This window comes from Fulmarus glacialis, unplaced genomic scaffold, assembly GCF_000690835.1.
Source record: "Fulmarus glacialis isolate BGI_N327 unplaced genomic scaffold, ASM69083v1 scaffold11157, whole genome shotgun sequence".
Taxonomy (NCBI): Eukaryota; Metazoa; Chordata; class Aves; order Procellariiformes; family Procellariidae; genus Fulmarus; species Fulmarus glacialis.
The window spans coordinates 29554-53912 of NW_009223829.1; the positions used below are offsets into that span (position 1 = coordinate 29554).

The window sequence follows — 24359 nt, forward strand, 5'->3', positions numbered from 1 at the left end:
TGTGTTTTGAGGGACTTCTCAAAGTTATATATACACCAATGAAATCTTTATTTAAACATTTTCCAGGTGCAGAGCTGGAAACTGCACTATAAACTGTAATCTCAAGTATCGAGTATATTGTGTTGTGTGTACAGCATTAAGTCAAGCTTTTGAGTACACCGGAGGATAATGATGTGATCAAGAATCGGATATTTATGGGTCTGTTCTGCTTCTCCCTAACATAAAAATATATAAAGGAGAAGTAACTTGATATAAATCACAGTGCAATAAGATGGGTATGAAGTAAAATTCAGGCTCAGTGTTTTTCATGCTTTTCTCTCTGTGGCCCTATAACTTAACAGTTTTAGGCTTGATCCTGTGAATAAATTGTTTGCTATAAATGGATGGGCAAACAGTAGGAATTTGGTAGGTATGTGTTGGTTCAAGTATTTTTTACGGCTTAAACATCTGCTTATACTATTAGCTGCTGAGCATTTAAGCTAAGCAGCGATGCATTCTCTCTTACAGACACAGCTCTTGCCCAATGAATGATATTCATAAGGCTATTAGACAGTTAAGCAAAAGATTGAATATACAGTTGTATGTGATTAAGTGATCAAGTTGTGTTGTCAGAATTTTTGTCATAATGTTATAAATCCATGTATTCATACTTAGGCAGGATCTGATTGTATGTATTGGTTGTTCCACTAAACACTCAAGACGGGCGTATATCTGGAGAAGAAAAAATGCCTTTATCCTATGGATTAGAAAACAGACAAGACGAGGTTAAAGCGTAGCAGTGCTTTCAGCACAGGATGTTTCAGGGTGTGCCCTGTCAGCAAATAATTACAAGAGTCAGCAGGTTGCCGCTCATTATAAAGTTAGTGATTAAAGTGTTAACTGGAGCCTCCCCGTAGGTGTAACCGTGACTAAGGGAGCGCTCCTGTCAGCCGCTCGGAGGAAGGAAAGTGGGTAGGTATATATTCCCGACATGCACCGAGGTGCGGGGAGTGTCCTGGGTTTCTAGCACTCCCAGTTTGTTAAGCAAAATAGTAATTAACAGCTCTGTGGGTTCCATGAAGTAGCAGAGGTAGCTGTCAGCCAGTGCAACGCTGTCATGCCTTGTCCAGGGCTCAGTGTAAGGTATGTGAAATTCCTTCTCTGCTTCTCCTTCTCTGATCATACGTACAGGTAAGTGAAATGTAAAGCCGGAGCTGTTCTTCTGTTTGCTGTGTAACCTGCAGTGTCAGTAGAAAGCAAGGTCCTTCGCAGTCACCCAGAACTCGAGTCAAATTCCTTTCGGGTGATTAGGGTGCCGGAGGGAAGGAGAAATGTTCGGTCAGAAATTCTCGGCGAAGAAGTTTCTAAATCTGGAGGTGGCTTTGAGTGAATCAGAGTTGGGATTAAAACAGGCAGATAACAGGTAGTGCTGCTGCTCAGTGTGTACATGGGCGTAAGCCTTTGCTGCCCTTCATTCAGTCACCAGTGTGATTTAAAAGGTTATGTCGGTGACCTTGTCTGTTCTTTTTGGCGGGTAAAAGTGATCTTTCCGAAGCGACCTGAAATAGAAAGTAACTTATCTTCATAATAGTGGATTACTTAGTGTTTGAAATACATTTGGTGCAAGCCCTGCTCTGTCATCATCGTTTGTGTGAGGGGAGGGAGCTCGTATCTCTTTGTGACTCAAAGTTAAGGGGCCATGTTCACAGATAAATACCAACTTACTTTTGGTTTCAGTAATAAAAGCCCATTCTGAACGTGCCTGAGCAGAGGGGTTACACCGTGTTTTATATTCAAGTAGTGCTGCTACTGCTCTGTACTGTAGCAGTTAATTTTTGAAAAGAAGTGTAAAGACAAAGAAAAAAGCCCCCCTGATTTCAGTGGGGAAAATGCAAGTGTTTGCAATAAGTACTTTCTTTTGATTAGACCTTTGCTTTGGTGATGAGGACATTTAAGTTAAACAAACAAACAAAAACCACCAAAAAAACCCAAAACCAACCAAACAAAAAAAAAACCCTACCAAAAAACACACCAATGTAAAACCCAACATGAAGGCTTATATAACTAGAGCATGTGACTAAGTGAAGACTAGTAAAATTATTCTGCTGACACTGAATTTCTTATGGATGTAAATAAATCCTAAACTCTCTTTTATAGAAACAGATAGTGGTCCAAAATTTTGCTAAATACCAGACACTTCTGAGTTTAGAAAATGACTTAGGTATATGTGCTATTGTGCCTACAGTGCAAAGCTCTTTGTGCTGTACAAGATATTAGATGCATATGTTGTCGGCAGCTATGTTAATAGATAGCTGAGCCTTGTGGTTTATATATGAGAAGGTTCACCCCATCCTGAATTTCTGTGGTTTTGGAACAGCTTTGGGAAGCGCTGGGTAAAAAAATCTAGAAATCTTTGGGGAGGTTTGGGTTTTTAGTTTTTCTTAGCGCTGGTCAGACCTCTGCATAGCACACGGCTTGCTCTGCAGTTCCTATCTTAATATATGGATGCGCCAAAAAGCACGTCCAGGCTGTTACAAATTTAAATGCTGCTTTGCTGCTCTTGCGTGGCTCAACTCTGGATGTTGAGTGTCCCTCTCCTTCCAGCCCTCCTCTACAGTTGCCTCCTTTCATCCTTGTGTAAAAATCTGCGTGGCTGTTTGCTCTTACCTTTGCTTTGTCATTCCTCCACTCTCCTGTCCCTGTGCTGTCCCCTTAAGCAAAACTTAAAAATCACTCTGCTTAATAAAATTGAAGAAGTTCTCTCATCTGTGTCTCCACTAACACTTTGACTTTTTATTGGAAAAACCGTTTCAGGTAAGACGTAAATCTTAAAGAAAAGTAAAGTTCGCTATCTCTGTGAGATTTGTCTTGTGCCCTGATGTGGCTGTGGATCCTCTCGCAGCTTTGGGATTGTGCGGTGGTGATTCTTCCATTTCCTTTTCCTAGACTTCTCCAATACTTGAAATCTTCCTCTAGAGTTGCTCATTTTGCACCTGCCCCACTTCTGATTTACTCCTGTCTTTCCCTTCTGTTTCTTTTCTTTCCTTCCAGAAGTATTTTAGGCTTACAGTCAGTCTTCCTCTCAGCATTAAGTTTGTTCTTGGTTAAGTCTCCGGTCAGGAAGTTAGTCCAGCCGAGGTCCCACTTTGAAGGTCTCAACTATCTGAGAGAATTCTGTGCTTCTAGTCCAGTTCAACGTGATGCTGAAGATGCCTGCCTGACACTAAACAAGTCAGAAGATAGCTTTGAATAGGCAGCCACAATCATATACTATTGGAAGAGCTGAAAAATTAGCACATTTTTGTTAGTTGAAATCAAAGGGGACAATGGAAAAAACACACTTCAGTTGTCCTGTTTGCTTCCTCAAAAGAGCTACAGGGAAGTGACGTGGAAAACAATGAAGTACTGGGAAGTGATAGAAAATGTGACAGCTTTGCGGACTAACGGAGTGCCAGTGTAAATATACTGGCATTTGTAGTGTCTAGTAATTGTGCTGGGGAAGTCACTTCACGTTCTCAACTCGCAGGTTTCAGGGTTAACTGAAAATAAGGGCCGCAGGACGCGTGTGGCCAGAACGCGCCTATGGGAAGGGTACATCGAGAAGTGTTTTATCTCCAGGGTGAGCTGGTGGTGTGGAAATGTTTTGTACAAGTCTGATAAGCAGAACTGGTCACAAAACTGAGGAAAACGTAAGGAGCATTTTTTTGTGCTTCTGCGCCAGCGATAGGAGAAAAGGCCAGTCTTTGTCCAGGCTCATCGGGCAGCGAGGGAGAGAAAAGGGGGAGGCGTTGGTGAAGACTTGTTCCCATCACCAGCTACTCGTCCAGTTTGTTTCATTGTCAGCATTTTAATGGTATCCAGCTGATTGAAGATATGCTCAAGGTTTTTAAGGCAAATAATTTACTAAGAGCCATTCACCGTGTAACAAAACGGGTAGTTCCATGATAATCTTTTTTTTTTACGTTCATGTGTAAAGATCCCTTCTCTCAATCTGTAGAGATCAGCTTTTTCTTTCATATGAATAATTTTAAGGTCAAATTCTATGGAAAAGAATGCAACCGTGAGCAATGAATCGCGGCTAGAGCTTGTTAGAGTCGCTGCTCTGCGTTTAATAGTGGTGACTCGACTATCTGCTCTTCTTAACATGTTTTTTCCTGACGGGTGGGAGGAAGCTTAAGTGTATATCCAGTTATGCAGGTGCCAATGTACATAAACTCCTCTGCATCTTTCAAAGTTGTTTTGAAATTACATTGGCATAGGCAGTTGCTTCAGTTAGAGGTATTAGTAAATCACAGAAAAGCAGATTTCAAGGTGTGGCCAATGGTTACTGAACTCATTTCAAAGAAACAACACTATTATACTGGTGTACAGCAGTCTCTTCCTTATATACGAACTCATGTCTGTACAGAAGTGCCTGGGCTTTTTTGGCTTTCAGGTACGTTTTTGCCGTGATGGATGTCACCCAAAGGACAATGGCTATGTGGGATCCTTCTGCTCTTTTCAGTGAGCTATTGATCAAGCGCAGTTAGAAATCCCAGCTGCTCGCGTGAAGCTTGTTTTGATAGTGCACTCTGGTTTTAGAGGTTGTGCGATAATTTCCTATATGTTTTGTAGGTTGAAGATAACGTGTTTTTATGCAAAACGTCTCGGTTTTCCACGTATATCTTTTTAGAAGTCGTTTATCTATGACTATGGAAACTTTATGTAACTCGCTCTAAAAAAGAAGCTCAGTAGAGTAGGATCATTTGCACAGAAGCTAGGCACCTACTCTTTAGCTAGCCATGATCTTTTCAAGCTTGAATTTCTTTTCTAAATTGGTTTTTCTGAAGGCTACTTGTCATTAGTACTGTAGACAATCAACTACTTTCCTGATGTCCTTGACCGGGCTCTGTCCCATGCAGTCTGAAGTCAGACTCGAGTCAATCTCCTGGCGTAAGGGAGAACGGTCATCAAGTGCTGTCAGGCTAATTCCTCTGTCGTCGAGTAAGAGAGACATAAAAGCGGAATAATCAACTTGCGATGCAGTCCTTGGAGATTTTACTGCTTTCTGTGGGGTTTCTTTTTTTCCACCCATCTGTGTGATGCCACTTCTTGGGCTGAGACTAAATTTGTTCAGTGCAGTATCAGTTGTCTATCTCGAGTCTCTGAGTCTCTTCATTTACTTTCCCCAGTCTGCCTTTTCTTCTAGTACCTGAGGGGGAATGAAAGCAGCCAAGACTCCATAATTAAGCTTATTCAAGAATGCTTTGTTGGAGTCTCATGGGTCTGGCTTGCTGCCTACACCAAATGCTGGAATCACTACATGGTGATCTGTAAATTATATTGCTACATCACTTTAATTATAGCCTTGTTCTCTCTTTAATATCTCAGCTGCTTTCTTTGTGTGCTACAGGACTCTGCCAGTGATCAACACTTCTCCTCCTCTTGTGTAGTTTTATGAACCTGTTTAAGGGTGGTTTGCTGAGTCACTTTTTTTTTGGTGACCCTGGGCAATGCTCTATCCATAATTAACAAATGAATCCTAACCAGTAAATGGGTTGCAGTGTCAGTCTACTAACAAGTGAAGCATAATCATAGTGTCATAGTGGTGTGGAGTAGTCCTGAAACTACTTAAGAAAGTCCTGGTATATGTAGTACTTGGGATTGAAGGTACTGTGATATACTTGGTGGGAATGGCTTACGTCTTTTTTTACTAGGAGTGGGAAATATTTGGGTATTATGGCTAAGTACAAAGTAGTCAGAATATGGTATAGTTAGCCCTTAGCTTGAGTGTCTGAGCCTGTTTCACCTGGCAAACTAAGGCTTTGCTGTTGTGTTTACCATTTAGTCTTTCTTAGTGGCATTAGGGGATATGAATTTTTTTTTACTTTTTGTTTAGATTCATCTCTTCGGAATAAATGAAGAGAGTGACTATGAAAGCACAGCACCTACCTTCTATTTCCATCAATGAGGAGAAGTTCATAACCAGGTAAATTATTTAAAAAAAAAAAAAAAATTTAATGACTGCTGCTTTCTTTGAAGTTAGTCCGTTGTTCATTGACAGGGGATCCTGTAGAGGGCTGCTCCTATAGCAGCAGCAGATCCTACAACTTGCTTTCTGTGAAGTGTCTACAGAACAAAGTTGCCCTTTATATGGATTGCAAAGAACAGAGCATTAAGTCTTTTGGACTGTGGATTTTGTTCATTAGGTAGGACAGCACTTCTAGAGGATACTGAAATAAAATTCAAAATTAGAGAAGATGACCTTCCTATCTTTGAAATCTGTTGGAATTGAACATGAGTTCCAGTGTTTAACTTGAGTTCTGCTTGTTTGAGGCATGGGGTTTGGTCTGTAGTTCCAGATGGCAGCGTTTCTTTGCACAAAGACCTGCTGGGTCTGCTGACTCTGTTCTGTGGCGAGTGAAAGTGGTTCTTTAACCTACTTCTAAAAAGCTTGGAATTGCACTCAGTGTATTTTGTGGGATGCTTTTCCACAGTTAAATCTGACTGGTAGGAATTTTTCCTAATGGTGCCATAAACCCAGAGCTTCCTGGCATATAGCTCCGTGCCTTTTTTGGGGGATGAATTTTTCCCTTGTTAACCAGAGCACAGGAGCAGGAAGAGGGGGCTCTTTACTCATTTCATTACCATCCCTCTTGATGTTCCTGTGGGAAGAAGCTAACTGTAAATGCACTCAGGGATGGGGCCTGTGATAGAATTTCTCATGCTGCAATAGGTATTTGCACCTGAACCCCGATACTTCTATATGTGGCATGAGCAGTGCTGTTCGTTTCTCCCTTTCAAGGAAGGGTGTCGGAGCTTTGCCCAAAGCATGCAGGCAGTAAGCACATCCCTCCCCTTCTCCAAAAGAGTTGTTCCTTTTATACTGCTGCTAATTGGGACATAGTGCTTTTGTATCAGAGGTAATTCATCTGTGTGCACTTTCGTATACTTGGCATACAAAAGCATTTGGAAACGTACCAGATGAACCAATGTCTCTGGGTTCTTATTCCCCTATATATTTGCCTGTTCAAGTGGTGAAATGTGGATCCTGGTCGAGACCCTTCTGCATTACAGTCGTGGGTTTAAGTACTGTTCAAGTTACTTTGCCTTGCGAAAAAAAAAAGCCTTTTAATAATCACGAACGTAATCCGTACGCGCTCAAGTTTGCTTCCAATGTAATTCCCAGACTATCGTCCCTCATCTATACGTTGAATCTGCTGTTACATTACCCCTCTTCGAGTTTTATCATGCAGATCTTGCTGACACGGCAAGCCTGCTGTTGGAGAATTGCACAATGGCTGGATAAAAAGGCTGACCAAAGCACGTGGGATTATTTGGCTGGCTGAACTGTTGTGTCTTAAAGCATAACTGCCATAAATATCTGTGGATAAATGTGTATAGGGCTCGGGGGAGAAGAGGACACAGGTGATTTGTCCTGGGTTAGTGTTTCGAGTGAACACAATCTGGGCTCTGTTGTGGTTTACCACTGGGGCATTTGACCTTACAGCTCCCTTGTGTCCTGCCTTCGTTACTGAAGGAAGGGGTGAATCTGCAGTATTTTGGGTTTGTCTCTAAGTTGTTCTACCAGTTACTTAGCTTTGGCTTGCATTAATGGCTGCATTTGGCTGTTGTCACAAAGCCGTGCTGTGAGGAACAGTCTTGCAACACAACAGAGCTGCTGATTTTCTGGCAGCGTAACTCTGAAGAGATGACCATCTGTGTCTTGGTTAGGGCAGTCTTTGGGCCTTCGTAGTGAAGATACGTTGCAGTAAGACTCATTCTGGAACTAGTAGGCTAATGCATGTGTTACTCCTTTCTGGGGCTAAAAGAAGAAAGATGGTCTTTTCTAATGTCTCTCCACTACACAAGGACAAATGAGTCAGTGAGAGCTGCTGTTAAATCTCTCCCTCAGGGCTTTTCTAATGGCTTGTGTGGTTCGTCACCGTTGGTTGCACTAATGCAAGACTGAAACCTGAAAGATTTATTTGTGCTAACTTCTGTGGAGGTTAATGGGAAGTTTTTCCAGAGAAGGCAAGAAACTAAGTAAAAATCGTCAGAGCTTGCTCTGAGAAACAGAATCTGCCTCAGATAACCCTTACCACACAACTTGGTGCTTTTAGCCTGTAATTTTATTTGCCTTTGCAGCCCACATGGACTAAGAGTAATAGATGGGCCTCAGTATGACCTAAGTCCTTATGTATTCCTAACCTGTCTTCAGGGAATGGATCTCCCCAGATTCCTACCTGGAAAAAGCTTGCAAAATAACAGCTGTCAATAAAATGATTGCCAAAGGTATTAGGCTGCAAAGTATTAGAAGACTTAGGTTTTAAGCACTTCGCAAGCAGGATCACCAGGTCTGTCACAACATCAGTGAAATAAAACTACATATCTCCTACTTGCAAATTAATCTTGCATTGCATCTGGATTTTGCCTGTGTATGAGGCCACGACGTGCTTAATCATGCTTACCTTGAGCCAGCATGATTAAAATTTCGCTTGTATCTGATTCATATCTAAGTCCGTTAAAACTTACCCTTTTGATGGGATGACCTGAATACAATCCCTCATAGCTCAGAAGACACACAGAACCTGAAATGAGCTATTCCAACACAATGGAAAGAAAGGCTTTCACTGCTTGTATTACTAGGATTTAAGGTCTAAGTGAGTAGAAGCAAATGTTGAAAATGCTGTTTTGGAGCCCAGCACTTTGTTGATAAAGCCACTCAAAAATATTTTTGGGGAGTTGCAGTAAGTTAACAAAGTAAATAATTTACATCCAGAGTGTTAGAAGGGAATGCTGTTAACCTTGTTGATTTCAGTGGTGCAGCCCTTGTCCTAATGTTACCTGCTCAGTAAAAGCCCTGTTTATCTTCTCCCTTCTCACCTCGGGAAAAGGCTCGCCAGGCAACAGGAGGCTGCCAGGTTCAGTTTATTAAGCGGAGCAAGGGAGGGATACGGTTTTTTCATTCGCACACTCTGCGTGCCTCTCTGCCCCAAACACGGCATATACACGTTAACTAGTCCCCTGCTCCCCAACTTCCCTCTCCAGTGTGTCAGCAGCCAAGCCTGGGGGAAGGCCATGTTCCCGCTGAGCAGTCTCCATGTCGGGCTCTGGGGCGGCACTGTCCGTCAGTCCCGCTCGGGCACTCTGCTTCGATGCGGTGTCAGATGTCTGCCTGCCTCACCCCGAAGGAAGAAGCGGGTGCTACGGATCCGTATCCCGCGTGGAGACTCACATCGTGAGATAGTTCTGCTTATTGTTGAGTGTTATTCAGAGATACCGTGTTGTCCAGATGCTTTGGGTATGTATAAATGGTGAGAGGTGACTGAGAAACACAGTCCTGCGTAAGGTGCCTGCTTTGAGCTCTCAGAGAGACTGTAGACAGGCGAGGCTGAAGGTGGAAGAAGAGCGCGTCTGTCGTAAGCCACAGAAGAGGGTGCATGCTGCTGGAGTAAAACTATGACAGTCCCAGGAGAAGATACTTCTGTTGTCTAATTGGTACACTTAAAATCATATATAGCAGTTACCAACCAACATGATTTGTATTTCTTTGCGTAATCCATCCTTCTCCTATTCTCTTGCACTGATTTCTTGGAGTTTCTTAATATCTTAGGTGAGATCTCTTGAGCAACACTGACTTTTTTAGTTTGTAAGTTTACACAGTCAACTGTGCAGCCATTTAAACAGTCAGTTTGAGAAAATTGGGCCACAATCTGATCAGAGAGAGATGCTATGAAATAATATTCATTTCGCCCCTGAAAATATCCTTCTGAACTTCTTCGCAGTGATGGACAAGCTGATCCCATTCCGAGGGGAGAGATCACTCTTAGGCTTGTCATCTCTGATAAGGGTGCCACTGTCACCATTGATAACGTCCTCGTGTTCTGGGACGTGGGTGTGTTCCGACTGTTACAGGAAAACGACTGTTAAAAATTCTGCTTAAACTATTCATGCCAGTGTTTCTGATGCCCCAAGGCTGTACTGTAAAGTTCCTCTCTAAACGTATCTCTCACAGAAGGTGGTGTGTAATATGTTGCATATAGTCTTGATCCGTATATTCCTGCACCTTTGACATGATGTCTTAGATGTTCTTGGTGAACTCTGACTGTTGAAATATTGAAATGTAATTTCTACTGAGCGTCATTCCCATGTGTGATTTGTTTTTCAGTGACGGTGCTAGAAGTCAATTCTTGGTTTGGGGTGGGGTTTGGTTTTGTTTCTTAAAATTGGTGTAGGAGTTGTAATAGTACTTCTGATAATACGTGGGTCTTGAATAGTTTCAGTAGGTCTCTGTGGAACTTACTGTGAGAAGAGTTTGCAAATGCTATCTGTTTTTCCTATGGTTTGGCCGTTACAATATCTCATAGTAGACAAAAACATGGAAATAATAGACACTGTGTGGAAGCAAACTTGGTGTCTCCACTCACCACTGCAAGACAGAACATAAAACCATCTTGATTGTTAGTCATCTCAGTTGGTGCTTTAAGATTGTCCGTGAGGAAGAATTCGTATGCTTCTGTGCAATTGCTTCTCATGCTTAATTATCTCTGCTGGTGGAAGTTGCTTTCTTGAATTACGATGTAAATCATCTCTGCTATTTAATTCGTGTGGGGAAGAGTGTTTCATTTTTGATGGTCCTGAAATACATATTACTTACATCTGTTGTTTTTTCGGACCTCCTTAGCCTGAGCTGCAACTTGCATTTTGTCTTCACGCTTCATGCTACTCACCACTCCGCGGGCTCCTCCTTAGACTCTGTCCACTTGGAGTGTATCCTCCTTCAAATGACTCTGTCCACTTGGAGTGTATCCTCCTTCAAAAGTAGTGCTAAGAAGGCAGAGTACTTAGACCCAATTCAGCCTTGAGCTGTACTTCAAGCAGCCTTGCTCTGCAGAGGATATTCCCATGTATATCTCCTTGAATGGTGGTTACTTCTTGTACAACAGCGTGGCACTGCTGACTTGGGATCAGGAGCTGCTTAGCAGTAACCGGGAGGTGCTTTTCCACAGCGCCGGTGCCGAAGGAATCGTCCCCCAGCCTGTGTTTGTGCAACGTGGCATTTCTTGCTTCTTACCCGTTTACAAGGGCTGAATGGGCATGTGAGCGACGTGGGCTGCCCACAGCACGGTTGCCGTTAGCTCAGGTGGGAGCGGCATTTGCACTGGCTGTCAGCGGAGAGCCGGCGTTGCCCTGTGCTGCGACTGTAGCCCCCCTGGGCTGCTGCAGGAGCGCTGGCCGTGCACCCACAGGCTGCTCAGGATTTCAGGTTGTTGAGTAGCCCAGTCGCTGCTGAAATTTCCCAGGAGGTTTGGAAATCACGTAGTTAAAATCCAGTAGCTCAAGTTCTTTCTTTCCCGACAAAGTTGGCAAAGAGAGGAGGCGGTGGCTGTGGCCTAGAAACTGGGATGTGCGGTAGCTCTAATTTGGTTATTTTGAAATTCCATCAAATTTGAAACACTTTATGAAACCTTCTCCTGCAGTGTTGTGAGTTTATCAAGGATGGAGACAGGCATAGTTGTCTCTGGTGGTTCTGAAATACTAAGTTTTAAACATCATTAGCACCAGTATGCCTCACACTGCCTTCCTGCCTCAACAGAGTGTTTTCAAAGCAGAATGTTATGCTGCCTTTTTTTGGTTGCATCATGAATTTCTGTTTGAAATCCGAGATTATGGGCAGGTTTATAATCCTTGCTTGTTGGCAGAGGTTCTCTTCATCTCCGTCCTTTCTCCTCCGAGCCAAGACTTACTGCAAAGCTGTTAGGTTTCCAGCAGAAGGAAACTGAAATGTTTTGTTTAGGCATACTGTAGGTGTTTTGAAATAAGAACAGTATCTGAAAAAATATTAAAACCCAATGGAAGCCATCATGCAGGGAATGGTTACAGATTGTAACCTAACTAAAATCATCTGCGCACTGGTGCATGGAAGTGCTGTTCCTGTTTGCTTCTCCCTCATGACTAACAGAAGTCCAAAGTACAAGTTATTCTGGGACAGTTTTATTAACGTCACGTCAGGCTGTGACTAACTAATTTCCTCTGTGTATCACGTCTTTAAAGAAGCAACTTATAAGCAACCCAGTATTCTGACAAAATTTTACTCCCGGAAAATGATGTATTAATCATTAACAAACCTGTACAAAGATGCAGTGGGCGACACAGATACAGGGTGTTACTCTGCCACTTCGCACCTGGATTTTACAGTGATAGAGGTGTTTAAAAATTATTCTTTTCATTGTGGTCTTTTATTCTAGGGAGCAGCTCAGTTCACTTCTGAAAACTTATAACTCCTACTATTCTGATCAAGAAAATCTGCAACTGTCACATAATCAGGTAAGGATCCATGTAAAAATGATACAAAAAGCACAATGAAATAGTAGGAAAAGCACTAATGGGTGCTTTTGTTTAATGTCGCTAGACTGAACACCGTAGGACTGTTCTGTGTTCGTGTATTAGATATATATCACTAATAAAAACACCACAGCAAGTGCTAGAGTCAAATGCTGTGAGCAGAAGAGAGCAGAAATGGTGTGATCTCCTTGCCATCCCATTCCTTAGCGTGTCACAGGAAAACATTCTTTGGGTTGATCTCTCAAGTTTTACATGGTTAGCTGGGAGAGAGTAGTACTGCAAATATTTCTGTGGGGTGCAGTTCCCCCCGCTCCTTCAGCTTGAGCCCACAGTGTGTAACTGCAGGACTGCTGTCACTCAGGTCAAGGAGAGACTACCACTCTCTCCTCGAATGTGAACCTTCATTACAGAGAAAATGCTCCTAAGCGTAGCCCCGGGAATGCATCCTCTGTGGAGACCTTAAGGGCCTGTGGAGCTGAAGGGCAGATGAAGGCATGAATGGTGTCTCTGATACCGCGAAGTCCCTGGTTTAGAGGTCTGAACTTCCTTCTCCTTCACAAGCTGTGTTTCTGTTGCTTTGCTGATATGAAGACCCAAAAGGACATTAAAGCAATTATCAGCAAAAATGGTCTGAAAATGGGCAGTCCTCACTTCTCTGTCCCAGCTCACTCTGCAGTGACAGAGTTCTGTATCAGCAAGAACGGGGACCAAGAACGTGTTTTGGTCTGATGCAGTGCCCTGCATCAACGAGGACGATTTCATTAACTGCTTCTTCCTCCTTTACCGGCAGTAGTTCTTCCCCTTTATCACCTTCTTAGCACCCTGCTTTCAGAAAAGCTAGTCATGCGAGTAGAACAAATAGGATTTGACTTGTGATTGTATGGAATTATGGCCATGTTGGTTGGAAAACCTCATGGTCAAAGTCAGACTAATGCTGACTTGAGATGAGGTCAGCTGCGGCTTTAGCTACCTGTTTTGGAAGTATCTTAAGTACGGAGATTACACAGCCTCTCCAAGTGACCTTTTCCAGGGCTGTGACGGCCTCAGCGATTTCATCATATTCTTGTTACTTTGAGGGGAAATCGATTATTATTACTTCATTATTGTGCAGCACTCCTTACTCCTCTTTTTTTTGCCCCCCCAGCGAGAAGGAAGCAAACCATGTATTGAAGGAATCTTGTCAATATTTTGGGGAGTCCGACATCCTATCCGATTAAAAATTCAGGATGAGAAGCAGATACCCTCTTTTGTAACCCTGAAGTCAACAGAGAACGTGGGTTTGTTCCCTAGCAAAAGGTAATGTATTAACTTCCGTAAGATGGAGGCAGGCTAGTATTTCAAGACAGCCCACGTAGGTGGCTTCAATGAATATGGCTGGTTGTGTATCCCAGATTCCCCAAAGGCTGTGGTGGTTGTTTGCACAGCAGTACTCTGTTACTGGTCTTGTCTTTCAACAGCTTCTGCTGGGCAGAAAGATGCATCTTTCTAGCATCTTTGTCTGGCTTTCAGCTTAGGATCAGTGGAGAACGTGGAGGAGGCTGCTCTTGTCTATACTGACTATTCCCATGCAAGTACTGGGAAATTTACGTATATAAAAATTTACAAAAAACCCCATCCCACATGTATATATGTACACCTAATAATGTTGGTAGCCCCTGAAAGACCTCATGTCGGTGCACGTTCTACAGAATGAAGCAAAAAGCTGGTAGGTTAGTGCTAAGAGATTGTCTATCGCAGGTTACTTTCCCAGGCACTTCAAGTGTGACACCACTGCTTCTCAGGGCAAACTTCAAGCCGGGGAATGAATACTGGCTTTGTCTGTGCAAAGTCTAAGGTTAAAACCCCTTAGAAATACACACAGATCAGCTGCTCCTTCAGGCTGCTGCCTATGACGTTTCATATCTGAATGCATTGTGCTGATCTGACTCCTGCTAGATTTGCCGTATCTTTAAAAACTGACGTAGGTTCTTAAAGTATTTCTTGTTTCTGTTTTGAACACTCCTTCCCAAGCCTTGGTTGGTGAATTTTGAGTTGTATCTGATGAGCTGAAGCTGAGTAATGTGTAATATGGAGGCTGAGCCAATGTTTACCCTGAATGAACCCCTGATAAATTCTGTATTTCAGAGCTCGTTTTCTTAATTATCCATTGTCTTAGATTGCATGTGTTACGTATTTGAATTGTGGATTTAATTGTACCATCATTGCAGCTGTGGAGTTCCAGTAAAGTCAGGGACAGTCTTCCTCCCTGTCTCTTGCTGTTGAAATTAAGGGATGTAACCTGACAGGAGTAACCAGCGAAGAACTCGAGTCTCAGGCAAATCTGGTTCTCTTTGTTTACCTTGACCAGGTCTGCTGGTACGGGGTGCGTGTGGCCTGTAGGATAGGGTCTGCTCTGGCAGTTAAAGTTAGGCTTTGCCTTTTATTTCTTAAAAAACTGATGACTGGTGGAGATCTGCATCTTTAAGTATTAATTCATGATCACAGAAATGCGAAGCTGCCCTGACATGCTTTAAGGTATGCAGAGCAGCTTGACTGTTTGATCTTAAATGAACTTTTTAAATGTATGGAACACAACTGAGGTCGTCGTTTGGCATGTTCATTGGAGTTAGTTGAGTATTGTTTTGAATATACATAGGAAATGAATTTTAAGTATTTTTCTACAAATTGGTTTATTCTCAGTCAGAGCAGTAACTGGCCAAAGACTTTCCGCTAGAGAGTTTATGCAATGAATTATGGAAATAGTGGCGTAAAGAAAGGTGGGTTTTAAAACAGGCTGGATTGAATTCCCTGCTCTCGTACAGAACTGGTTTGGATAGCACAAGGGGCTAGTGTGATAATTTAATCCTTCATGTCCCCGTCTGTGTAACAGACAGGATGCGTCCTGTGACTAAAGCACAGTATGTGTGTGTTTTGTGTATGCCTGCCTGGTATCCTATATGTGATTAATCCAGCGCATTGCTATAAAATAGATGAAGTAGTACTGCAAATTATTTAAGGGGCATCATGGTCGATGTTCAACAGGCTCTAAATAGTATTGTGTTACATTTGGGATCCCTAATCAGACAATATTTTACTAACTAATTTTATTATGGCATAAACTAAAATTACTGGCTTCATATGCTACATTGAAGTCTGTAGTCGTGTTCTGTAAACTTTTGAACGGGGATAGGGATGTATCATGTGAAGCCTGGCTACAGGATAAATTGAAATCACTGAGTTAATGAGGAATAATCAATTATAAATATATGTTTGATCTTTCAGGGGGATGACACGCTGGGGAGAATTTGATGATCTACATCATATTAGCGGGGAGACATTGAAATCTACTGAAGAAAATCCAAACCTTGAGAAAAGTTAGTGTCGGTGCTCTTACGTTCACTAAAAACTCTTTGTTTCTGTGACTGTGCAAAAATAATTTGATGCATTAGGCCTTCCCTACCAGTAAAGGGAAATCTTTTACTGTCTCTGTTTAACATATATCACATGCTAGTGAAAGACTGGCTAAAGAAAACATTGCTGTGCAGTTAACTTTTCAAACAGCTAGTGCTAATAGGCTGTGCTTTCACCAAAGAAATAATTCCCAAGAAGTGAACAAAATAGCAAACTGTGGCCGCTGCAGACCGCCTGTTGCTCTGCGTCGTATGCCTGTGCCTTGCTCCTCTCCCACTCCCCCCACCCACCCAAAAAATAATTTAAAAAAACCAAAAAGAAATCCCTCCATCAAGAACCTTCTTCCTGTGGGGGTGCTGGCAAGAGGGTAGAGCAGCTGTACAATATGCTGATGCGGTTTCATCTTGTCCAGGTTATTCATGTTATGAAAGCCGCACTCTGAAGTCCACGAGCGAGCAGGAACATGATTGTGCTACCCTGCCCAGGGCCGTCAGCAATGCGGCGGCCGTGCGGAAGAGGGCCAAGTTGCCCACAATAGCGAGGACAGAAGTAGAAACTCACAGGTTTTCAATTAATGGCCACTTCTACAACTACGAGGTACGAGTGTTTGTGCTTGTCTTTCATCACCTGAGGTTGGGTACTGGGGCAGATGAAAATGCCCAGCAAGCTTCTGGACCTCCCCCGCACCCCCTTAGCCGAGAGGGGCACTCCCCACTGGCCCCGCTGCGTGGCCAGGCCGGTGTCCCTGGGCCTTGGGCTCAACCCCTGGGGTCTGTTTCCGGGGTCTGTTCCAGAAGGTGGGTTTCAGGTGTGCATGGCCACTGCACGGTGGGGGTCCGCAGCGGTCCTAAGTACCAGGGGTGCTTTCTGCCCGCCCTTTGCTTTATGGCAACAGCGGCAGCATACCTGACAGCTTGCTTTGTACCAGAGCTGTGCTGGTTTGTATCCTTTTGAGTCCCAGAAATTGAGTACAGCAGTCCTCGTACTCATGCTCTTTTGCTGTTTTTTTTGTTCCTAGACATCAGTTTTTACTCCAGCTTTTGGATCAGAAACCAAAATAAGAATAAACAGCCAGATGAGAACAAGACAAGTAATAGAACAATTGCTTCGAAAGTTTAAGGTAACTCTGTGCGTTTGCAGAAGCAAGTGCAGCCGTGTTCTACAAATGTTAACTCAGGTGTGTCACACCAGTGCTGTGTGAAAGGCAGGAAATAACTGGGAGGGGATAGCGCATAGAATAGAGCGCAGAAAGAAACCACGCAGGCCTTCTTTAAGGAATGGGTTGGGTTTATTTTACAAATGTTTCACGGCTCTTTGGGTCTACAAAAGGCACAGTGGGTGTATAGTGTGCAGTGAAGGAAGAACTACAGAACCGCTTCTCTATAAACTCACGCGCAGGAGGGGAAAACGCTGCTGCACTTAAAGCGTTTCCCAGCACGGAGAAAGGATGTTTGTTTGATGCACATAGCCGTGCTTCCCTCTAGTGACGGGCACTAGTAATTGTATTTTGCTTAAAAAGAAAGGGAATTCTCGTTAGCCCGAGTGGCTGGGATATGTGTTCTGTTAGATCCAGGCACACAGAAAGCTCCAGGAGGTCAGAGTTCAAACCAATGCTCAAGATCAGTGCCATACTGTCTGAAATTATTTTTTTTCCCTTGGAGTTTCTTTGCTATCGTCTTCCATTAACATGATTATACCTGGTCAGAAATATATTTACCATTGGTATTGTGTGTTTCTCCGATATCTTCATTCTCTGTAGCTCCTTAGTGTACAATCTTTGATAATTCTCCCTTTAACTTGTCTACAGACTTTGCTATTGCAGAATTACTTCATACAGTTAGTAAGACTTGGTAGTGTAACACTAAAAGGAGAAGTTGACTTCTATGAGTAATAGCATAATAAGGAATGGAATTACAGAGCAGGTTGTAAAGTTGTAGAGACTAAGTTGAAAAATAGGTGTTCAAAAGGACTGCTATTTTCTGAATGTGGTTGTGCAGGCAAGGGGATAGGAAGAGGTCATAAGGTTTTACCCTAATGGAGATAGTCCTGGCAAATACGTGAGCCCTCTGAAGGTTGCATGAAGTAGTTAAGGATGCTCCAAGGAAACAAGACTGTAAAGATCTGGTCTTGTCTAAGAGGGTATGTTACTGATTTGGGCAATACGGTAATGTAAGCCATTTTGAGGTAGTGGGGTACAGGGACAATGAACATGGCAGCATAGCTTTCTGTCTTATCCAAATCAAGTATTTTTTAACTTTTCCACAGACAGGATCCCAGTCTCAGACTTTGATTTAAATATCTGAGTTCAGAAGCACAGAGAATATCTGCTGGCAGTGAAATGCTAGGAAAGTGTATCAGTCAGTCTGAATAGACCTTTTTGTTTGTGTTTAACAGATAGAAAACAGCCCACATGAATTTGCACTTTACATTATCCATGCGTCCGGAGGTAAGTGTGGACCGCTTAACTTGGGGAGACGGAATTCGTCACAGGCATCTGTCCTAGTTCAGGCAGTGTGGGATCAGTGTGGCATTTTGGTTTTTCTGGAGACCCCTTAGAGATATGTGGTCTGCTGGTGTGCTGCCAGTAAGGCTGGTTCATCTAAGCAGGCCTTCGTTTTTCCTGTATTTAAAGGCCGCGTTGAAGATGCTCTTCTGCTCTAACTTTTGTTCTGCACAGCCCCACTGCAACCGTGGGGTGCCAGGCTCCCGCTGGTGGTGTTACGGGATATTTTAATTGACAGTTTTGGATGGTAGTCCTGGATTGCAGATGCCTAGTTAAAGTGCTTGTTTTCCGGTGGAAAATGTTTACTTCCACCACACAGTCCACTGTCTTTCTTCAGGAAGAAGGAAATTTTATCTTTATTAAAAGGAATACCTGAAGGAGTGGTAGAGAGAACTGATGGGCATATACTTGAAATGTCAAAGTATGAAGCTGAAATGATGTTTGAAAATTATGAAGTAAGTTTCGTTTTAGGGAGTCATGGTCAAACTGGTGGGCTTGGGATCAGTCTTTTAAATGCGTACTTGGCTGCCTAAATTGCAACTCCTTTGTGTTGCATCTTTCTTTCAAAATAAAATTTCTTTCAAAATGCAAAGTGTAAGTTAGGTGCCACATGCTCCTGCAAATATGTCTTAGAGACTTGTTAGGTATCTTAATAATTGCACATCAGTCAAATACAGGCTCTTTGTCAAGAAAAAAGACTACCAATTGCATGAGGTATCTAGAGGCACTGTTGTGTGTTCTGTGCATCACAACATTTCTTTTAAATTGCAGAAAAGAAGCAGCTGAGGAGTGGAGACGTTCCCTTACTGCACAGACTCTTGCAGGGGCCCTCGGAGAAGATTGCCAAGTTTTTTCTCATGGACAGGGATGTGGAAGAGATTAGCAGTGATGTACGTTTATCATCAATTCTAATAGTTCACGGTATTTTTCCCAGTTAGCATACTCGCTAATGGGCATTTCTTGTTACCATCTTGATAGGTTGCTCAGTATATTCCATTTCATCTTCCCTTTTTGGAGTCAATTCTGCACAGAATAAATGAAGAAGAACAACAGGAGATTCAACAGACAATTGCAAGGTAAGTAGAAGTAAAATGAGTGGGGTCACTTTGAGACAGGAGCATATTTACAGTTACGGCTTGGCTCAGGAGGTGAATGCATTTATGTAGCAGAGTGCAGTTAAAACACTGTGGTGTGACTACTTCAGTGAAACTCGGTGGGATTTATAATTCTTTCTATATCCTGCATACCCAGATGAGCTGTTGCTGTTAAAGATTCCAGATTGAATACTGACTACATACACATGGGGGGATCTTTCCAGAAAATTAGGACCCGCAGAGTTACTTCTGTTTACTTTGTCTTGTGAGCCTTAGACTGGTTCCTCAGTCTCTACTTGCTGCTGTGTATTTCCTTGGAAAGTGTAAATGCAGGAGATACTGTGGTACTATTTAGGTAGCACAGTATCTAAGCTAGATTAGTGCCAAATTCTTAATGTCCGTGTGAAACTTCACTTCTGATAAATGGCTTGAGTTCTTCTGACAGTAGCTCAGAATGCACGACAGGTAGAAGTTAGTAACGCACCGGTATTTCTGAACATATATATGAGTCCTGAGGTCAAAAGCAAAGAGAGTCTGTACCAGCTGTGGATCTGTTAACAAATGACCATCCGATAATCACTTTGAATCTAAGTGGCCAGGAAATGTCAAGAAAAAAACACATTGCAATTGCCATTTTCTATCAGAAAAGCTTTCATTACAACACTTTTCAGCCATTCAACTAGCACGTTAGAATTTGGGTTCAAGTGTTGCAGGATTCTCTGTTACTTGACTGCATTCTCTCTCTCTTCATCTCAGGTACCTAAAAGAGAAGCGTGTGATATGCCAGCACCTTCATAGTCGAACTGTTAAAAAAACAGAGACTACTGTTTGATGTGAATGGCCTATTGCGAATATCCCACGCACCGCCTTGGCCAAAGGAAAGTCAGTATGTTTGCTTGAGTGTGCCATGACTGAAGAGCACTTAAAGCACGAGGCTGTACAAAGTGCTAAAGTTTCTCTTGATAATTATGCAACCGAAACTGAACCCGCTCCTCTACAGCTCTGGAATACAAGTTGGGAACCACCTAAGAACCTGCACTAGATGCCCCAAAAGACAGATGCTGAATCTAGCTTGAAACTTACGAAAGTGAAAAAAATCCTGTGAAAAGCACAAGGCTTTTAAAACCTACTAATTTACAAACTATTACCAAAAGTCTAGCACATAAGAAAAATATTGCAATAACCAATGTGTGAATTGTACAGAAAATATTGAAATTAAGTATATGGTTTTCCTTCTACTAGGGAAGTGTTGAATTATATTAGGAGGAAGCTTTTTGGTAGAGATAAGTGGGAAAAGGTATTTATGTATTTAAGATTGCAGTTAGGCTTTTCACTTAACTTAAAAAAACCAAACCAAACAAACAAACCAACTGTGCAAGAGAGACCTGAAATGCCACTGGTTTCAGATTAGTAGATGCCTAACTTGCTTAAGCTTTGAGCTACAGCTAGAAAAATATAAATGGAAACCTTCCCACTTAATAGCTATTCAGCTCTTAAATGTGAGAGGGAATTTATCTCTGAAATAGCTCTTGAACTGCAAAGTAAGAACTTTCACTAAATACTGTTGCATATGTTTGATTGGGTCCTGGAAGGCATCTCAGCATTTTTTGTTGTTCTTGTTGAAACAAATGATTCCTTGTTACTTCTTATGTTTAATATTTGAAGATGGAAGTGAAAAGTGTTCAGTGAGAGAGGCTGAACATCACAGCCGTGATAGGGTTGGGTTGGCGTCCTTGCCACAGATGCAGTTTTGGGACAGTCTGGCCCCAGCGCAGCGCACAGTAGCCAGCTGTCGGGTCCTGACTCGTTGACTCGTGCTGAATATTAAAGCTCAAATTGTAGAGATGTAAATAAAATCCAATTTGTGTGCAATTAATTGCCCTCCTGTATTAGTTTGTGTTTTTTACATGGTATCTGTGTTTTGCCTCAGCAACCTTTGGCTTATGCAGATAACAAGGCAAACACTGAGAGAGAGGGAAACAGTGTGCAAAAATGTTGCCTCAAAATCACGTGGATTAAATCAAATGGGGAAAACTTGAAGTGCCTGAGATGATGTTACTTCATGGTAATTTAAAAATGAAAAGTCAACGTGCTAATGGAAGCTATTGTCGTTGGGGCAAGGGGTTTATTTTATGTACAGTCTATTATAATCCTGCCTAGGAAAACAATTATGGGCAAGGGAGCACAGAGGGGAGAAATAAAAATAATTCAGCAGTCAAGATGCATGGTATTAAATAACAGTTGCCTTAGAGGTGCAAATATAAGTTCCTCGAAGCAACAGAAGTATGCACGCAAGCGTCTCCGAAACTTCCCCAGGGACCCATTCAAATACACTTTAGCCAAGTTTTAGGGGGTATGAAAATCACCCTAAACCATGACAGGCTATACTTGCGAGGTAAGGTGAAATTGCAGTGAAGTCTGAAGTAGACCGCAGCAAAGTTCTTGCCCAAACCTCAGCAGAAGTTTCAGTGTCAGCCAGATCATGGATGGAGTTTTTGGTTCCTCTGAAGTCAGGTACGTTTCAAGTACCAGCTGGCTATATTGAAACACTGTGGAAATGGTGCTAGAGTCAGAATAGGAACAGACCTCTTTGTCTGGATTTCTGCCTTTTTTCTCCTTAAATTACTATAAGGAACAGATCAGAACCCATTTGCAAATATTCAGACAGCTCAAATTCATGAGTGGGGAAATGAGCTAGTCTACACTCATTAGAAAATGGCAAGTGCTATAGAGATCTCTGCCTGCACTGCAGCATCTGTTTCACATTTGAACCAGGAAAAAGTATTTAAGTATTTTTATGCAGAATAGGCTATTTCTGTTACATGTTCTATTTCATAAATGCTGGAGTAGTTGTATGAAGGTGCAGTATGAAAATACTGGAATATGCAATACTCCTAATTCCTTGGTCTGAGATGAAAAGATAAATCAGTGCACAGACCATGTGGAAAAGAGAGAAAGTGTTTTCAAGCAGGTTCTCCAATCCTCTGTGTATGTACACAGTTCCTAAACTGAGCCATTTTTGCCACCATTGGATATTAAATACTTGAATCCTTTTTATTTCACTTGTCCTAAAGTAAAAGATGCTGGAAGATAACTATGGAACATAGCACAGATTATCTAGAGTCTGCTGGGTTTTAAGGGCTACTGAAATAAAGCTGTGACTTTGCTGTGGTGTTAGTTCTTCTAACAGTGAATACGGTGCTTGGTAAAATAAATCGGTTCTGACCAATACAGACGAGAACAGGGGAAGAATTTATTCCAAAGCATTATTGGATATTTGAGGTAACACAGCAATGAAAAACAGGTGAGAGAGGAAATGGGGGTTGTTTTTGAATTTGGACCCTAAGCCATTAATCATAAAGACAGCAATTAGAGCATGTATCTTACCTGAATTTCTACTACCGAGCTACCCCATGAGAAAAATCCAAAGTCATCACTGTATTTCAAAAACCAGCTGAAAACCCAAACCACCCTCCAAATTCCAGAAGGCTGATCTTCATCAGAACATAAAATTTTAAGAAAACAGAGTGCTAAGAGAAGCTCAAGATTGCCATCTAATCGTTGTTTTGGTTATTGATGACATTGCTGATAGTTAAGTAAATCCTGTTAAATATCTGTGTCTCTCACAGCTCCCCACCTTTCCCAGACGGTTGATCCCGGCGCTTTGTTCCCTTTACCAGGTATTGACTGGCTGCTTTTTGTACCGGTATATGAAGACTTCCACGTTCCTGCAGCCTTTCTTATTAAACCAGGCAACCCCAATCTATTTTAGCTTTCCTTTTGTGTTCTTTCCTGTTTTCTGCATCATTGACTGTTACTACTGTTCTTTTTTCAGTGAAATGCTTTCTAGAAGTGAAGTACCCAAGATTTGTCCTAATGCTCCAGCAAAGTCCTTACCAGAGGTGAGGAAAATGAAACCACGCTATGTGTATTCCGTACCTTGTTCTTCCGTTTTATCTATTGTTCTGCTTATATCCCTGGTACGCAAGCACGATGTTAGACTTTAATTAGCAGCAAACCATTGGTGACTCTTAGTGATTTATTATAGCTGCCTTGTTATCCATATAATTCCCTAATGAGTAGTTTTCCTGTACTGAAATGGTGCAGCTGCTTAATCATACCTATGTTGTGTTACATTTGTCCTCATAGCTGTTTTTTTCTAGGCTATTTCTCTAATTTGCCAAGACGATTTTGACATTTAAAATGTTGCTAAGGGATTTGCAAATGTGTCTCCATCTTGCTGTCAGCCACAAATCTAATGAATGTTTTTTCTTCTCATTATTTATATCCTTAATGAAAATACTGCCTCTCAGTATATACGGAATAGATTCTGATGGGAATCAGTTCGGTCGACCCCTTCAATGTGACTCTGAAACCTTCTCTCTGATGGTAATACTTTAAGCTGGGTTTGGATTTTATGAGACGTTTGTTTTGGGCACTGTTTCTTTATCTTGCAGATATCTTGAAATGCTCCTAGGATAACTACTGCTAGGTACATCCACCGAAAGAATCGGACACCTGGGTATCTCTTCCTTCGAGCCAAGGGTTTCCAGAAAAAATATTTCTTTCTTTTAGTGCTGTTTTTGACATACAATTTTTAACATGCCTTCTAATCTCTTTTAATGTAAAAAGAAAGTAAAAACCTAAAAGCTGTTTTTGTGTCAAACCACCTGGCGTGTAAATTTGGCAGCCTACTGGTGCTTTCTCTAAATATTTGTCTGCTGACCAGGTGTTTCAGCAGTTCACGTTCGGTCCTTTCCATGACATTTTGCTCATTTTTCTTCTTTCTCACCCTCTTCGGGATGCCCAAGATAATCTTTTTCTGTGCGTAAAGGCAACTTTACAACTCCTCTAGAGCAGCCCGTACTTGTGAGTGCATGCGTTGTATTCCAAGGACAGTGCTATAAAAATGCAAAAATAATTATTTGGTGATTGAAAAATAATTTAGAAGTGGTTACAGGCAGATTTTCTTAACTTGATCTCATTTGCATTTATGCTTTGAAAGCTTAAGATTTAAAACTGTCTGTCTTTATTTTGGTGTCTGTGACTATTTAAGTAAAATAATA

At 42.0% G+C, this 24359-nt stretch overlaps 1 protein-coding gene across 1 annotated transcript; it reads left to right on the forward strand.

The window, feature by feature from the left end:
• The first annotated feature begins 925 nt into the window (after window positions 1-925).
• Window positions 926-20125, forward strand: RASSF6 (Ras association (RalGDS/AF-6) domain family member 6). The gene is made up of 11 exons (XM_009581932.1): window positions 926-1110; window positions 5858-5947; window positions 12210-12288; window positions 13451-13602; window positions 15568-15659; window positions 16109-16293; window positions 16715-16816; window positions 18091-18142; window positions 18971-19089; window positions 19178-19275; window positions 20050-20125. The coding sequence occupies exons 2-11, from the start codon at window positions 5877-5879 to the stop codon at window positions 20123-20125; spliced, it is 1026 nt and encodes a 341-aa protein (XP_009580227.1). The 5' UTR covers window positions 926-1110; window positions 5858-5876.
• Window positions 20126-24359: the final 4234 nt, after the last annotated feature.

What these genes read in the sequence shown, in the direction of transcription:
- RASSF6 (XM_009581932.1), top strand. Translation starts at nt 5,877, where the DNA reads ATGAAGAGAGTGACTATGAAAGCACAGCACCTACCTTCTATTTCCATC. An exon ending in TGCAACTGTCACATAATCAG is followed by an intron (nt 12,289 to 13,450) that starts GTAAGGATCCAT and finishes TTGCCCCCCCAG; the next exon opens with CGAGAAGGAAGCAAACCATG. An exon ending in CATTATCCATGCGTCCGGAG is followed by an intron (nt 18,143 to 18,970) that starts GTAAGTGTGGAC and finishes TTTAAATTGCAG; the next exon opens with AAAAGAAGCAGCTGAGGAGT.